Raw genomic sequence first — 17,582 nt, 5'->3', positions numbered from 1 at the left:
GCATCAGCCAAGCTTGAACCTTTGTGCGCATGCGTGAGTTTTTTCACGCCTGTCGGTTGCATCATTTGCCTGTGGGCAGGCTTTGAGTGAGCACTGGTCCACCCCTGTCGTCGGATTTTCATTGTCAGGAAAATGTCTGAACGGCTGGAGCAGCAATGCATCAAATTTTTCAAGAAACTGTGAGACAGCCAGGTGGAAACCATTCGGAAAATTCAGATGGCTTTCGGTGAAAATCCTATGGGCATCACACAGATTAAGGAGCATTACAACCGGATTAAAGACAGCCCACAGCGGCTGAGGGCACGCCGCGCTTCGAGCAGCCATCGACAGGCTGAAATGACCAGATCATTTCCAAAGTGAAGGCTGTGTTGATCCGGGACGTCATGTGACTACCAGAGAAATGGCAGAAAAGGTGGACATCAGCCATTTTTTTTTCAGATTCCACTGTTACAGGAGATTTTGTAATGAAAGACGTGTGGAGGCATTCGCGCATCGGGACGATGAATTAAAAGGTCCGATACTTTTCTAACAGACCTCGTATTAAAGCAAACAGAGCTCTGGCAGCAAAGAATAGTATCAGTATGAGCAGATATCCAATTTCAGGGATCGGATTGGAAGTGAAAAAGGGATCGCGCATCCCTATGTCCGACTGTCCTGGTCAAATAAAATGAACACGCATCGCGATCTGGCAATGTTGTGTGTACTTCATACAGCATGTCTTTGTTTTGATACCAGCGAGCATGCATGTTAATGCCACAAAAAATGTGAGCTGGACCACAGTAAAAGGTAAAAAATGCAGCTTTGCGTTAAAATAGAACTAGACAATAAGTTGAAGTGCAATAGCCAGGATATGTCATTCTTGATGGCTGCAAAAGGGAATCTGACCAAAGAGAAAACTGAGCACATTGAAGTATTGTATAGTATTGAATTTGAAACCTCAACTGCCAACTAGTTGCTTCACCAAAAGCTTCTTAAATTGAAGCATCATTAATAGCCCATTAGAGACTACTGACTTTAGTAAGTTATATACAAGCCCTGAGGCTCATCGGGCCGGCGCTTATCCATGAATACCACAGCGTGAAATGGATGAGAGTCTATGACTCTCCCTGAATGGTACGCCAGTCCAGCGCAGGTTACTTCTCCAGCCAAGGCTGGTGGACTGAGAGAATGCAGATAAAGTATCTTGTCCAAGGACACAGAGGGGTAGCATGAAGCATCTGTGAACCTCCACTTATGTTGTTCCTGATCTTTTTCTTTTTTTTTTAGTTGCCTATAAACAGAGCCAAATGTAAGCCAGAAAAATGAGAAAATATTATTCAGTATTATTCGTAACTGCAGCTGTGATGCTCATGAGTTCAATTGTGATAAAATCACACATCATTAGGAATGTTTTTTTTTCTAGTACGTTTTCAGTTACATACACAAACTAAAGATAAGAATAAGTTTGTTCTGAAGTAACTTTGAGTGTCAGGATGTCACTGTGGAAAGAGTTCCCTTCTGAAGGAGATAAAGGAACATCTGTGAATAGCGATAATTGTCCCCAGCCACCTATAATGTGCGATAATGAACTCTTTGTAATCCCGACTCATATCCAAGTGCATCATGTGCCTTGAGCCATAAAAGTAAAGGTGCCAGTACACCTTGAGCACACCGGTCACAGCGCACGTGATTTATACCATCCTGCATTTGGCTTAAGAAAAAAAAATAGTCCTTAACGCTAGAAATACTTCTACAGCGACCCTGGAGGGCCAATTGGCAAATTCTTAATTTTCAGCTTTATTCTTTGAGCGTTTTCATTATCTGCTTGAACCTGTGGTCACATTAGTGAATGCATGTGTCAGTTGAAGTGGGAGATGCTGGAAATTTGTGCCAGCTCTCGTATCATTGTGGAACTAATCACACAGAAATGTATATAGCCACAAGGTTGTTGTTGTCCATTCGGCTGCTTCCGTTCGGAGTCACCACAGCGGATACAGCCAGATCCACATTGGTATTTGGCACAAGTTTTACGCTGGATGCCCTTCCTGATGCAACTGCAGTGCAACCTGGAGAAACACACACAGCCGTCTCCCATCTAAGTACTAACCAGGCACCACACTACTTAGCTTCTGAGATCTGATGGGATCAGGCTTACACAGAGCAGATCGGCTGCATATATAACCACAAGGTAAAGCTATTTATTGTAAAAGGAGCAGCCCAGCATTACTCACTGGAACATATCTTTCCACATTATGTACTCACGAATGAACCTAATGGCTTAATTTCTGAGCCAGCTACATACATATGTCTAACTAAACTAGCATGGCGAGACCACAGTATACAGATAATCAATGTTTACGAGTGCAATGTTCCATCTTTCACCGCATGAAATATTCTTACCATTGCATGAATGAAAAAACATTCATTATTTGTTTTATATGACACCTGAAATAGGTCCTTGTCATTTGATATTTTTTCATTTATAAACAGAATAGGGACTTACATTTTGCTGTGCATCACTGGTTTTTTGACTTCAAGAGGTTCCAAACAGTCCAACACAAACTTTAAATAGCAGTCCAATCCAATCCAAAATTGTTCTCAGTCAACTTGCAAAGTCGGATAGTTCAAAACAACCCTGACGATGTAGTCCGTACCTGATGCTATGCAAAAAAAAAAAAAACCCTGCCATGCTTGCTTTTAAGCTAAGCACCGTCGCCGCTAGTTTGCGTACGCTATGGTCGCGGCGTGCAATATCACAAAATGCATAGAACCAAAATTGCACGTTAAATAGAACCAATATTGCACGGTAAATGGAATGCAATGGCAAATAGTACGAATAATCCATATCACGTGATATACAAACCACCAATCAAATGACAAGGATCTATTTAGGCGTTATATAAAGATGAATAAAGTTATTTACTGCCAATATCAAGTAGCTCCGCCTCCATCTTGGTTAAGCATTGTAATTCCCTTAAGTTGAAGTGAAGCTGAATGCGATCGGTCGGTAACTAAAGAGTCTTTGTATGTTTTTGTGCACAGGTACGCAGCCTCGGTGAAGGATGGTTCGCAGTATTTTGTGCTCCTCATCATTACAGATGGTGTCATCTCTGACATGGCCCAGACCAAGGAGTCTATTGTCAATGTGAGAGTGCCCCCTAACAGCTGAATTCACACTCTCACACACACCTCCCCTCCCATCGCCAAAGAAACCCACATAATTCATGAAAACCACAAAAGTAGATTTAAGAAATTGTTACAGGTTGCATCAATCTAGTCTGAACATCAAAAGCTGAACTGAATTTTCCATTTCTGGCCCAGAGTTCCATCCTGATTTGAACACTGATGTAATTGGGCTCATTTATTTATTTATTTTTTAAGTTTTATTTTTTTATCATAGCCAAAATTTACACGTAATTTCAATTAATACGATTCCAATTATACAGTTCCCACCACGATTCCCCCTCTTATTGTGTTTTCCCCACAATGGTCCAAAAAGCCAAACTTTCCTTTGGTGGGATTAGCTCTGATGTGGAGGAACTAATGGAAGAGGGAGACCCACCACCTCTTTTACAGCTCCCCCTCCTTTTATTCCTGATTACATTTGATTGGTTGCTGTTTCCTGATTGTGGCAAATCGAGGGTCATACTGAATAATTGTGCATCAAGTTGTGTACAATCGCAGGTCATTGGGATGACTGCCAATTGTGCATTTAGCAGTTACCCCTGATTAATGTTGTCCAGCATCATTCGGTAGCAGGTGGGTCTAATTGTGGATGTCCTGATTTAGTACAATTTCTAATCTGATTGCCTATTTTTTTCACAACGATTCAGAAATCGGGAATGTCTAGATTAATGCATATTGTACCTGATTTGCCAGTTTAACCTATTTTTGCATAAGATTACCCCCAAGCTTGACCAATTACATCCAGTATTCACTTTTGGGGGGGGGGGGGGAATCATGATTTATTCTGTCATCATAAATTTTTTAAACTTGTTTAAAACTTTCACTATTGCTCACAAGGTCTAACACTGCTGTTCTTACCATGAGTTGCACACGATTTAAGGCCTAAATTATTAGGGGTTTTGGTGGGGGGGGGGGGGTTGCCGTAATCATAGACAATCTGGTATCAAAAATCGGTCGTGGGATACAGTCTTTACTGATCTGTGTCTGTTTTAGCAGTGTGAAACAGAGTTTAATATGTCTGGGAGGCTTTTATCCCTGTTGTTTATTTGTTGTCTATTAGACCCCATTCCTACCAGGCTGCTCAAGGAAGCCCTACCATTATTTAATGCTTCGATCTTAAATATGATCAATCTATCTTTATTAGTTGGCTATGTACCACAGGCTTTTAAGGTGGCAGTAATTAAACCATTACTTAAAAAGCCATCACTTGACCCAGCTATCTTAGCTAATTATAGGCCAATCTCCAACCTTCCTTTTCTCTCAAAAATTCTTGAAAGGGTAGTTGTAAAACAGCTAACTGATCATCTGCAGAGGAATGGTCTATTTGAAGAGTTTCAGTCAGGTTTTAGAATTCATCATAGTACAGAAACAGCATTAGTGAAGGTTACAAATGATCTTCTTATGGCCTCAGACAGTGGACTCATCTCTGTGCTTGTTCTGTTAGACCTCAGTGCTGCTTTTGATACTGTTGACCATAAAATTTTATTGCAGAGATTAGAGCATGCCATAGGTATTAAAGGCACTGCGCTGCGGTGGTTTGAATCATATTTATCTAATAGATTACAATTTGTTCATGTAAATGGGGAATCTTCTTCACAGACTAAGGTTAATTATGGAGTTCCACAAGGTTCTGTGCTAGGACCAATTTTATTCACTTTATACATGCTTCCCTTAGGCAGTATTATTAGACGGCATTGCTTAAATTTTCATTGAAAAGACATGGATGACCTCTAATTTCCTGCTTTTAAACTCAGATAAAACTGAAGTTATTGTACTTGGCCCCACAAATCTTAGAAACATGGTGTCTAACCAGATCCTTACTCTGGATGGCATTACCCTGACCTCTAGTAATACTGTGAGAAATCTTGGAGTCATTTTTGATCAGGATATGTCATTCAAAGCGCATATTAAACAAATATATAGTACTGCTTTTTTGCATTTACGCAATATCTCTAAAATTAAAAAGGTCTTGTCTCAGAGTGATGCTGAAAAACTAATTCATGCATTTATTTCCTCTAGGCTGGACTATTGTAATTCATTATTATCAGGTTGTCCTAAAAGTTCCCTGAAAAGCCTTCAGTTAATTCAAAATGCTGCAGCTAGAGTACTAACGGGGACTAGAAGGAGAGAGCATATCTCACCCATATTGGCCTCTCTTCATCGGCTTCCTGTTAATTCTAGAATAGAATTTAAAATTCTTCTTCTTACTTATAAGGTTTTGAATAATCAGGTCCCATCTTATCTTAGGGAGCTCATAGTACCATATCACCCCAATAGAGCGCTTCGCTCTCAGACTGCAGGCTTACTTGTAGTTCCTAGGGTTTGTAAGAGTAGAATGGGAGGCAGAGCCTTCAGCTTTCAGGCTCCTCTCCTGTGGAACCAGCTCCCAATTCAGATCAGGGAGACAGACACCCTCTCTACTTTTGAGATTAGGCTTAAAACGTTCCTTTTTGCTAAAGCTTATAGTTAGGGCTGGATCAGGTGACCCTGAACCATCCCTTAGTTATGCTGCTATAGACTTAGACTGCTGGGGCGTTCCCATGATGCACTGAGTGTTTCTTTCTCTTTTTGCTCTGTATTCACCACTCTGCATTTAATCATTAGTGATTGATCTCTGCTCCCCTCCACAGCATGTCTTTTTCCTGGTTCTCTCCCTCAGCCCCAACCAGTCCCAGCAGAAGACTGCCCCTCCCTGCGCCTGGTTCTGCTGGAGGTTTCTTCCTGTTAAAAGGGAGTTTTTCCTTCCCACTGTCGCCAAGTGCTTGCTCACAGGGGGTCGTTTTGACCGTTGGGGTTTTTCTGTAATTATTGTATGGCCTTGCCTTACAATATAAAGCGCCTTGGGGCAACTGTTTGTTGTGATTTGGCGATATATAAATAAAATTGATTGATTGATTGGTTGTTTTAGCGCTTTCTGTGCCACACTCACTTCTGACAGCATGTTATTTGCCTTCGAGTACTCCACCACTGTCATGCTCCAACGTGCCATGCAAAAGAAATAAAAATAGTGTATAATGCACATTTCTGTGGAGACAGTGATCCATCAGCTTTGGTAGTAAAGAAGACAAGAACAGAAAATTGACAGAGGTGCATGAGACAAAGGAGAAGGGCATGCTGGGAGAGGGAACAGTGTCTGCAGAGATGATGAAACTGGAAAAAATGGGAACAGGGGGCAGTGTGGAGCAAAAATGTTCTGCCTGGGGTCAACACATTACTCAAACATACACACATTTGTCATTTGGAAGCTGCTGGTGAGTTCAGGTCATGTTGTTGATTCTTTCATTTCTGATATTATTTACCGTGACGCATCAACCCACTCAGCACCACAGGAGAAGCTGCGGACAACACACATCAAAGGTCCACACATGCACACACACATATTGACATTCATATGTACGATTCAGGCTCATCATAGAGTCACATTTCATCTATTTCCTGTTTTACTGCTCTTTAATAATGTAAGATAAAAATTCTTTCATACAAAAACGTGTTTCTTTTCATCACTGTCCTTTCCTCCAGGCCGCCTGTCTGCCAATGTCAATCATCATTGTTGGAGTAGGGCCTGCTGAATTTGATGGTAAGGCAGCAAGAACATGAGCAACTACAGCTCTTGGTGAAATTCTGTTGGGCCTGCATTAATGGTAAATGTCCACCAGGTGGAGATATTGCTCCATTTCAAAAACCTCGAGAACAGGTTGCTGTGGGACACGACGACAAACCTGTTGCTTATAGTCGTAGATATGGAGGATTCTGCAAAACTTTAGGAGCCACAGAAAATTTATCACAAATGTAGTTTTTTTTTCCTGTGGTTGAAAGATTGAATGATTTTTATTTTTATTATTTAAAAAGCTAATCATGAAGCTACTAAGAAAACTTTAAAAAATACATTTTCTTTGTATTTGCACCTAACATCACAAAAACAGCTGCTGTTAAACACTCAGTAGTAGCATGACCATATGGTGCATCCAGAAAGTATTCACAACCTTTCAATATTTCCACATTGTTTTATGTTACAGCCTTATTCCAAAGAAATACATTTAACCATCAAAATTATACTCACAACACCCCATAATGACAACATGAAAAAAGTTTTGTTTTTTTTGCAAATTTGTTAAAAATAATAATAATAATAAAAACTAAGAAATCACATGTACATAAATATTCACACCCTTTGCTCAATACTTTGTTAATGCACCTTTGGTAGCAATTACAGCCTCAAGTCTTCTTGAATATGATGCCACAAGCTTGGGGCATTGTGTGTAGAATTTTGAGGGAAAAAAATTTATTTCCTCCATTTTGGAATAACAAAATGTAGAAAAAGTGAAGCACTGTGAATACTTCTGGAAAGTATTCACAGTGCTTCACTCGTCATGGTGGTATACAAAATTGTGATTATCCAAATTAAATTCAGGGTTTAATTGATTTTTGCAAATCAGGACATTTTGATTTCATTTTACATTTTCCTTTTTTTTTGGCGCACTGAAACATGAAATTTTTAGTGCCTTTTCATTTTCTTTAAACATTTCATGCACATTTAATATGCCTAAGATTTCTGCACACTTGTGCATGTTAGTGAAAAGTGTTTCTGCTGTCGTAGAAATGCAGAGGAGAATAAATGGGTGCATGCAATTAATTATTTCATTTTTGTGTTGATTCTCTTCAGCCATGATTGAGCTGGATGGTGATGAAGTCAGAGTGTCATCCAAAGGAAGAGCTGCAGAGAGGGACATCGTCCAGGTACACGTGTCCCCTCTCATCCACTCATTCCCACATCAGTTTGCCTGCTCTCTTAAAATGAGTTGTTTCATTAATGCCCTTTTTTCGGCGAACTTTCTGAACAGCCATTAAATTTTGGTCCGTGGAATAACAAGACGCAGGATTATTAATGTGATGCTTTACAAATAGTACGATGTGCTCCCTGAACAGATTATAATGAAGATGGATTGTCGCTTTTACTGCTTTACACACGTACATACGCCATGAAATCAAAAAAAGCAAAGATCCAGGAGGAGTTGTTTGGTCGTGACGGGATGAAGTCATGTTTTTATCCTGCCTGACCTTCACACCGTTGCTGTCAGCCTGTGTCTGACTCTCTCACACCCTCCCGTAGCCTATGTGGGTGACGGAGTCAAACTCATTAGTTGTATTTTTGTTTTTTCAAACAAGCGAAGCTGCATGTGGGGGAAAAGCAACGTATGCAGAAAAGAACCACGTTCTAAAACAGTTTCAGCACTCGAACGTTACACCACTTGCATCTGCAGGCTGTCATTACCAACGAGCTGATAACCTCTCGCGACACTGAGGTTTTTACTTCACAGAGATGCTCCGCCACAAATGGACGATCGTGCGATCCTGCCGTCGTAAATGAAACGGAGACGATCGATCGTGCTTTTGTTGGTTTTTTTTTTCCGTTAGTGCTTCACCATCAAGCATGTAAGAGTTTGTGATTTAAATTTTTGTGGCTTGTGACCATCACTGAAATATAGGATCTGGTCCCAGTAGGTGGATTTGGATTGAGATAAAAGTCTCTCTCTTTTAACAATCCAAAATAATGAGTTTGGCCTTATTTCTTAAAAGAAACAAACACTTGTCCAAGAATGTGCGTCTCCTCTGCAGTTACAAGGCAGTATGCTTGTTTTGGCACTCTTCAGTTTGTCTGCCTGTGGGCACAATAATTGGAAAGAAATGTTTTTTTAAGTGTTATTTGTACAGTTTTTGCACTGAAAGGAGAGATTAGATTGTCGGTTCACATCAGAAAATAGGCTCTTCTTTTTTTTAAGTTATTTGTTGAGATATGACTATTTTGACCCTAACCATACTTTACGTTTTTGAAATGTCTTTGGTTAGCTTGTTGGATCCAGCTGATTGTTTTGGCATCCAGATAAAGACCAGAATCAAGAATTTTTGATGCTACATACAGTTGCATCTTAGTGCAGCTGGGCCATAGGGTGCACCTGACTATTGTGCCGCGTAAACAGCAGGAAAACACTGCTCGACTTTTGACCAGGTTTTTGTTTGTCTATGGTGCATTCACTCTCTGCTTCCTTATTAGTCCATGAGCCAAGCAGGTTTTTGTTATGAAACAACACTCCAGCCTCAGTATACTGGGGCCTGCACAAAAACCTATAGTGGCCACCCCTGGGTGGTCATTGTATCCAGGTAGGGCTCAATGAAGAATTACACAGGTGTCAAAATTGAAAAATGCTCCAATCGTCCAATCATATTGAAAAGTCTGATGTTAAAGATCCCAAGAAGGTATAGTTTGGACTATCTATGACTGAATGCCATGAAGTTATGGGCTAAAAACAGCAAAAAAATGGTGACAAACATCAATTGGTTGAGTTAATATGGTGTTTAAAAGGAATAGTTTGCACTATTTGCCATGCTTAGTTATCACATTACAGGGTAACATACGTCGTACGTCATAGAATCCAACGGTCTCAAGCTTTCTAGACCAAGCATTCAACACAGTCAAAATTATTCCATTTATTAATTGTAAGTGTTGTTTAGTCCCCTTAACTTTTACTGATTAGGTCAAATTGACTACTGGCTCATGGGCTACATGATATCAATCCATCAGCAGTGCACGTGACCACACCTCGTTTTAGACTAATAGGCCAACTGGACACGCAGATGAGTGCAAGGGGACTTAAACAACGCAGATGCTCTGCATGGAAACTGGAATTACATCATCAGAAATGACCAAGTCAGGCCCAAAATCTGCATTGTCTCAGTTCCTCCAGCTGCATTCGGGTACTGGCTTTAACTGTAGATGAAATCGGAAGCTTCAAAAAGGATCTATTGTACGTTTACTAGATCTACTGATGCATTTATTGCTGAGATAAGAAGAGAGAAGCTCCATTTATGAAAGTTGGCCAGATTGCATGAAATGGTAAATGGACTGCATTTATATAGGGCTTTTCCATCTGCATCAGACACTCGAAGAGCTTTACAGTAATGCCTCACATTCACCCTGATGTGAGGGTGCTGCCATACAAGGCACTTAAAACACGCCAGGAGCAGTAGGGGATTAAAGACCTTGCCCAAGGGGCCTTAGTGATTTGTAGTCAGGCTGGGATTTGAACTGAGGATCTTCTGGTCTCAAGCCCAACGCCGTAACCACTAGACCATCACCTCCCCTCTAATGATCCAGATCTAATGATCCAGTTGGCCCCGGTGGGTTTTCTGTGTGCTTTGGTGAAACAGCGCCCTCCCCAGGTGCACTTCAGGATGCTTATAGACAGAATGCAGAGGACTGTGTGGGCTCGGCAGAATTGTACGCGCTCGGAGCGCACTCTAGTAAACCAGGCATAATCTCCAGGAGGTTATAGTCGGTGCAACGGAACGACACGTTGACGCTGTTGAAGTCGCAGACCGTCTGTCTGGCTCCGTCTCCTCTTCATCTCTGAGACTTAAAATTTGAAGCTGCAAAGTGCCTCCCCCCTGCCCAAAAAGGAAAAATTTATTTCCTTCAAATTTTGAGTAAGAACATGATGTGAATAATTTGCTGCATCTGTGCTCGTTTTGGTGACCTTGGAGGGCGAATTTTCTCCAGAGTTCCATTCCAGCAAATCGGGAGAATCTGTGGCGTTAATTAGAGGACAGACTGTTCTCTGCAGCAGGTCCAATTTGTAAATTAGTTTAGGTAAGGCTCCTGTTTTTTTTTTGTTTTTTTTGCTGCTTATACGAGATGACTCCTGACATTTAAGAGAATTAAAAAGCAACTAAACTTCTAAACTGAATTCCACCGTCACTGCTCCTCGTCTTTTAATTTTCCTTCTTTTTCTTCCCGATATCCTGCATCCTTCCTCCTTCTCACCCTTTTCTTCATTTTCTCTCTTTCTCCTTTCTTTTTTCTTTTCCCAAATGTTCCATTTGGCTCACGTTGGTTTCCTGCCCCCCCTCCCTCTTTATCAGTTTGTGCCGTTCAGGGACTTCATCGACCGGTCGGGGAGCCACATCCTGAGCATGGCCCGGCTCGCGAAAGACGTCTTGGCTGAAATCCCAGACCAGTTCCTTTCCTACATGAAGACCCGTGGGATCAAGCCCTTACCAACACCGCCACCCTACACGCCTCCACTGCAACCCGTCCAAACACAGATATGAGGAGCAAGAAGGTGGAGGGTTAGCAGAACCAAACCCAGTGCCCTAAAATACTTCCGTTTCCTTAAAGCCACTACTCGATGCCTTGTCGTGGCGGACGCGGGTGGTCTTGAAGAAACTCTCACTGCCATGAGGTAGCAGCTGTAAGTGGGGACCAGGAGAGCGGCGCACATGTTTACTTCCACTGTCACGCATTCCTCTTACAGACTGGAATTCTTGTCTGGGAATACTGGAGAGACTGGAATCAGCGTCGGAATGTGAATTCTGAAGGAAGGGGGGAAAAAAGGGTGGAAAGGGGTTTTTTGTGGGAGGGGAAAAATTGTAAAGAGAATGTCTTCTGTAAATAACTGGATGAATTAACTTATTTCTCGTTTCTTTCTCCAGCTCACTCATTGTTTACAGTAAATGGTAACAGGTTTTTACTGTTGATACTTTTCTATACACACAGTTTGAGTGTGAAGCTCGTAACTCTCTTTCCTGGTACGTGTGTCAGGTAGCAGCAGGTCCTGGTAGCACTTCTGTACCGTGCTGTACCGTACCGTACTGTATTCTGGTGTTTGTATGACTTTTGCATGAGTATAGCCTCGGTCACGTGCATGCGTATAGCGGCCCTGCACTACCTCTTCTGCCATCTGTCTGTCTGTAAATGTCTCACTTCACACCGTCTGCGTGGAAGCCCAAACCCCCGTCTGTCTCCTGCTGAAGCTTTTCTTCTCTCTGTCTCTCTCTCTCGTTTTCATTTTCTTTTTCTGAGTCTCTCGCTTTGACCAGCTGTGTTCCCATTCAACTCACAGTTTGGCTGAATAGGAAATCATCTCTTTTTAGGCCTCGCTAAATTCAGAATGCTTGTTTTATGTAATAACGAGCAAAGAGATTCTCTTGGTATTTTCTTTGCGCGGTTGCCGAGGTTCATTTTTGTATTCCTTTGACCTGTAGATTTTGTATTTACACACAGTAGATCGTGCTTCCACCAACTTGTAATGCCGACATCATGATCTCAAAAGAGGTTGCCCTCAGGTTAGGTTTGGAAACGTGCACTGGTGCTGCACCCACAACCAAATGCAGAGCAGGTAGCACAATGGGGTAGGAGTTGGGTTACCAATATAGTGTTTCCCCCTATAGTGGTACAGGCCTGGCAGCCCACCAGGTCAGAAACATGTTTTAATAACACCAACAAATACAGTGAAAAACACAACCTGATCACACGGCAAAAACGTGATGATGTCACGCAAAGTGATTTAATATAGTAGTTCACGATACTGTCATGAAAATGCAACACATTTTGTGACAAAAATATATCATGATGTTATCACAAAATGTGGCGTGACATGTTGTGGGTTTATAGGTTAGAAAGTAGTGACCAAGAGTTGTGCGCGTTATGAAAATGTAACGCATTTCATGATGGTATGAGACTGGGCTGGAAAAACAACACCAAATATCCATTGGAAATCAAGAAACATTTCGGTGCAGCCTTCATGCTGACGCTGTTCAAGTGACACAAAGCTCTGCCCCCCACCCCACCCCCATTGTTGTCCTAAGCTTCATACGTGAGTCAAAATAGATATAACTCACTATGCATTCATTTTCACATTAAATCATAACTTAACAGTCACAGAATCGTGATCTTAAATTTGATTCTGTTGCTTGAACCAGTCTGGTTTTGCGCTGGACGCTGTGCTGACCATTAATTAAACACATCCACAGATTTGTTAAACATTTTAGACTGTGTAAAAATATTTGATTTGCAAAGATTTTCGCCCAGGATTTAACTTTTAATGGAGCGGATTTTAAAATTAAAACGGTCTTCATCAATTAAGATATTTATTAAAGAGGCCATTCAGTGCAAAACTAGTTTTTATCTACTTTTTCATATATTTAAGGATTGTGCTCTGGAATAGGTGCCAATGGGGTATCGCAATGTATGCAGAAAGGCGTTTTGTTTTGGGTTTTTTTGGGGTTGGGGGGGTTCTATACGACTCTTCAAGATGAAATTGTGCAAATTATTTTTTGCCAGAAAAGCTTTGAAGTAGGGTTGTTGTTTTTTTTTTCTGTAGAATTTCGGATTTTTATACATATAGTTTCTGACTGTTGAATGAAAACACACCTCTCTCTCTCTCTGTCTCTCTCTCTCTCTCGCCCCCCCCCCCCCTCCCGCCCTGCCCCACCCCTGGCGATGGCGTGCCCTCATAACCAGAGGTTTTGTCTTATGTCGTTAACACCACATCAGTGACCGTGTTTAAAACTACAGCAGCTGCTCTCAAACTGAAACCGGTTTGAGCTTAAAGAGCCCAGTGGTCAAAAATGCAGAAAAAAAATCACCCACTTTCCCTTTGTCGTGGTTGTTGTTCTCATGTTTTTGTGTTTTTTTTTTGTTTGTTTGTTTTTGTTTTTTTTATTATTGTGTCTGGCTTTACTAGAACTTTTATACATTAAATTTTGATGTGTGCGTGCAAATTAACATCCATCCTTTTGAAATTGTCGTACTGCCAAAATAGTGAGAGAACTTTTTCTGTTTTGGTCATGGATGTTGAAGGATTTTTATTGATTTTTGATTTACATTTTTATGAAGATACAATTGTGTGATCACTGAGTAAAATGCCAAAATAAGAGTGAAGGACACAAGTGCAAAGAAAATAGTGGTTTGGTTTAAAATGTACTTCCTGATAATCGCACAGTGTGCTAATTTAATCCAATGTTGTAGAAAATTGTATTTTATAAGATACAGTGACAAAGAAAAGAAGAAAAACACCTTACGAAGAACTACAACCCAATTTGCCACATGGTGTGACCAAACTAAAGCCTTGCTTCCTGGTAATGTTCAAGTTTTAAATGAGTATTTCTACTTTACTTTTTCAAAGTGGCATTTTTGACATTTTTATCACATGCTCAGACTTTAAGATGAGCTGTCCATGGTGCTGAATGTATGTAACATATTATACATACAGTAAATACAGGCCGTTTTAGTAGATTTTTAATGATAAATAGAAATTACAAAGAACACTTGGCCGAGGATAGGGAAGTGTGGGATGAGCCGCTTGTTTACTGCCACTGTGACCCGGACCAGGATAAATGGTAGTAAATGAATGAATGGCTAAGTGTTGCATACAACATTATAGAATAGAATAGTTTTATATTTGTCCTTTGACTCAAAACAGTCAGCATTTCTGTTTTAGAATGACCTGCCATGGCTTATCTGCAGTTTCTTCACAGTCCACCAGGAGTCCATGCCCTACACTTTGTGAATCGCTAATATAAACAATATTTTATTGATAGAACAAATATTGGACATGATCTGTTAGTATTATGATAAATCTATCATTACTATCATGAAGTTTTCTAATTAGTCTGCTAATCGGTTACATTAACTAAATGATTAATACCAAAACTTGTTTCTATTACACTAACAAATGTATAACTACTGTTAAATGTTTCTCGATCCAGTCACTTACTCTGTTTTATCCTGTGTGATCATGATTAAGATGTAATTTGAGTTGGTGAAAGGCATAAGTGTCATTATTAACACAAAATTCATCTTAAAATGCAGTTCGGTTTAAAATCGTGAACTTTGATCAACTATTAATCTTCTCAAAGCACAACTGAAACCTCTAAACGAGCCACAATTAACATGACGAGGACCAGATGAACTACTGTATGTCGAATAAAAATTTCTTGTTCTTTAGCTCCTTAAAATGCTCTTAAATGGAGGCACTTATTTTACTGAGAATCGTAAGTTATGATTTGAAGAGTCAAGTTGTTCAGCTTTGTTGGAGTCCAAATACAAATGTAGCGTGATGGCGTAGTTGGACTTCGTTTCGGTTACAGGTTAAAAAAAAAAAAAGCAGCAAAACAACATTGTAGCTTCATTTGACACAAAGTCAGAAGTAATAATGCAGAATAGGTATATCCTCTTGGAGTTGTAGGATTTGTTTTTGTGGGTGGGGGTTCCACATGTTTGTAAGTAGAAGCTACTAGAATGCATGAGTGATACGTACGTGTCTGTTTCCGGATTTTATTTTATTTATTTTTTTTTTTTGTCAGAAGGAAGAGTATGATCTTGAGCTTTTTGACAGCACGGTATTGTGAAAAACCTGTTTGAAAAATGTAGGATTTTTTTAAGGCAGTTGTACTTCTATACACCTGTACAATTTAACCTGGGGAAAAACTTTGTCAAAAAGGTTGTCCAAGCATGACCTTGAGCTTCATACAAGCAAGCAGTCTAACTTTGTCATTTAACTTATTTCATCAATGAAGTAATCTGCCAGCAATTAAACCAAAAAATACAACAAAACCCGGCATGCAGTAAAATGTAATGTTTTTAGAGTTACTGTATGTTCAGTTTTTAAATTACACATTTTTATTATTTTTTTTTTATGTAAATCAGGTTTATCCACACCCTTAACTGAAATGATACATAAAAATGTATATACACCCACACACGCACTATCCCTGAAGGTCATATGCACTCATACTTGATAAGCACAAGTGGATTTTTCAAAAGATAGAGCAGTAACTTTGTTTATACATTAGAAGTGAATGGAACTGACTGACATGCTTTGTTAAAATATTACAATGTGGGATTTTTTAAAACATTTTGACTAAATCTAAGTGCGTGCTCTCTTTTTCACTTTTCCTCCCATCTCCCTTCAGGCTCCTTTCACCAAATTTAATTTGAAAACTAGCCAACTACGCCAGAACCAACATGAGTGGTTAGTTGGTGGTTTTGTAGTTTTTAAGACTGGCGTCCTGTCCTGGGTGTACCCCGCCTCGCGCCCTATGACTGCTGGGATAGGCTCCAGCCCCACGCGACCCTTAATTGGACTAAGCGGTAGAAGATGAATGAATGAAAGAATTTGGTATTTTTACTTTCTTGTCATCGTAGCAGAATTTCAGCAACTTCGCACATTTCCATCGAACTGTGTGTGTGTGTGCACGCGCACGTGTTCAGAGTGTTTTATTCACCCACGTGAGGTGTTCACATATTTGTTTAATAAAGCTATCCAAAAAATAATTATATCCTGCTCGTTCATATCTGCTTATTAACAACGTGCACTATGTTTGCATGTGCAGTTTTACGAAGGACACGTCAATTCCTTTTGTGAAAAACAAGTGTCTTGGAACATAAATCTATATGGAAAAACAACTGTACAAAAAGCCTTAAATCTTTCACAGATTTTTTTTTTTCTTGGAATTGTGTGATGCCTTCTTGAGATAAAAATGATTTGTTTTATGGATTTAATAATCTATTTTGTGTCAGTGTTTTTATTAGTTTCTGGTGTGTTTTCTTTGCATTTACTTGGAAGAAAAAATCTTGTACTTTTTTTGAAATGTGTAATCAGACAACGCATGGCTGCAGTACTGATTGTCTGATAATATAATTAATATAGATGACTATTTCTGTATCAAACTGGATTTTTAAATAAATATTCATATTAAATGCAAATTATTTGGAAAAGTGTGCATTTTTTTTCTGTATGTCTTTTTCGTTTCTGTGATTAGAGAAGCTATGCAAAAAATAAAAATTAAACACTGCCTTTTACTTAAGTGGCCACAGCTTGAACTAACACAGAAAACTATTATTAAAAGAAAACTCAGATTTTCTTGTGTTCCATCCAACAAATTCCAGCCTAGATTTTGCAGTCTCTCCAGTCACAGCCAGTGAAGCTTGTGGCTTCCCTCACTAGTCTCCTTCAAGCACAGTCAGCATTGAGTAATGTTGAGTCAGTCAAATGGTCTTGTTTTTTTTTTGTTGTTGTTTTTTTACTGTGATTGATACCGAACCTCTAACTATGGAAGTGCATTGCATTCACCAGATTTAAAAATAATAGACACCTTATCTCGTAATTACGAGAAAAGATCTTATAATTATGAGGTAATTTTCTTGTAATTACGAGATCTTTTCTCATAATTATCTCATAATTATGAGAAAAGATCCCATAAATACAAGAAAATTATCTCAACTACGAGATCTTTTCACATTTTCAGTTAAATTTCAATTTATTTTCATTTATATAGCGTCAAATCACATCAAAGGTGCTTCACACAAGTAAGCTCTAACCTTACCAACCCCCAGAGAAAGCACACAGGCGACAGTTGTAAGGAAAAACTCCCTCTGAGGAAGAAACCTCAAGCAGACCAGACTCAAAGGGGTGACCCTCTGCTTGAGTCATGCTACCGACAGAAATTACAAAACAATTTACAAAATGAATATACAGGAAATGTTGCCGGTGCACAGGACAGGAGGATTTCAGGAGCAGATCCTCATCATTAAGAAACATCAGAATTTCCCAGTGTCTCAAAGTGAGAAGGTAGTAATA

The 17,582-nt window shown here is 39.7% G+C and overlaps 1 protein-coding gene across 2 annotated transcripts in view; it reads left to right on the top strand.

Moving 5' to 3' along the window:
• LOC117503858 (copine-8) overlaps positions 1-16,708 on the top strand; it is a 141,759-nt gene extending 125,051 nt beyond the window's left edge. The window contains exons 17-21 of one of the 2 annotated variants that reach the window (XR_004558686.1): positions 3,022-3,124; positions 6,685-6,742; positions 7,829-7,902; positions 11,083-11,525; positions 11,580-16,708. Coding sequence is in view for 1 of the 2 variants with exons in the window: in XM_034163134.1 (XP_034019025.1) it covers positions 3,022-3,124; positions 6,685-6,742; positions 7,829-7,902; positions 11,083-11,271 (424 nt within the window). In the remaining variant the exon portion in view is untranslated. Of the gene's footprint in view, positions 1-3,021; positions 3,125-6,684; positions 6,743-7,828; positions 7,903-11,082 lie in introns of both variants that reach the window. The other variant, XM_034163134.1, reaches the window with a different exon arrangement.
• Positions 16,709-17,582: the final 874 nt, after the last annotated feature.

Source organism: Thalassophryne amazonica, chromosome 22 (assembly GCF_902500255.1).
Source record: "Thalassophryne amazonica chromosome 22, fThaAma1.1, whole genome shotgun sequence".
NCBI lineage: Eukaryota > Metazoa > Chordata > Actinopteri > Batrachoidiformes > Batrachoididae > Thalassophryne > Thalassophryne amazonica.
Note: the sequence above shows the minus strand (reverse complement) of the source record. Positions and strands in the feature narration are given on the sequence as shown.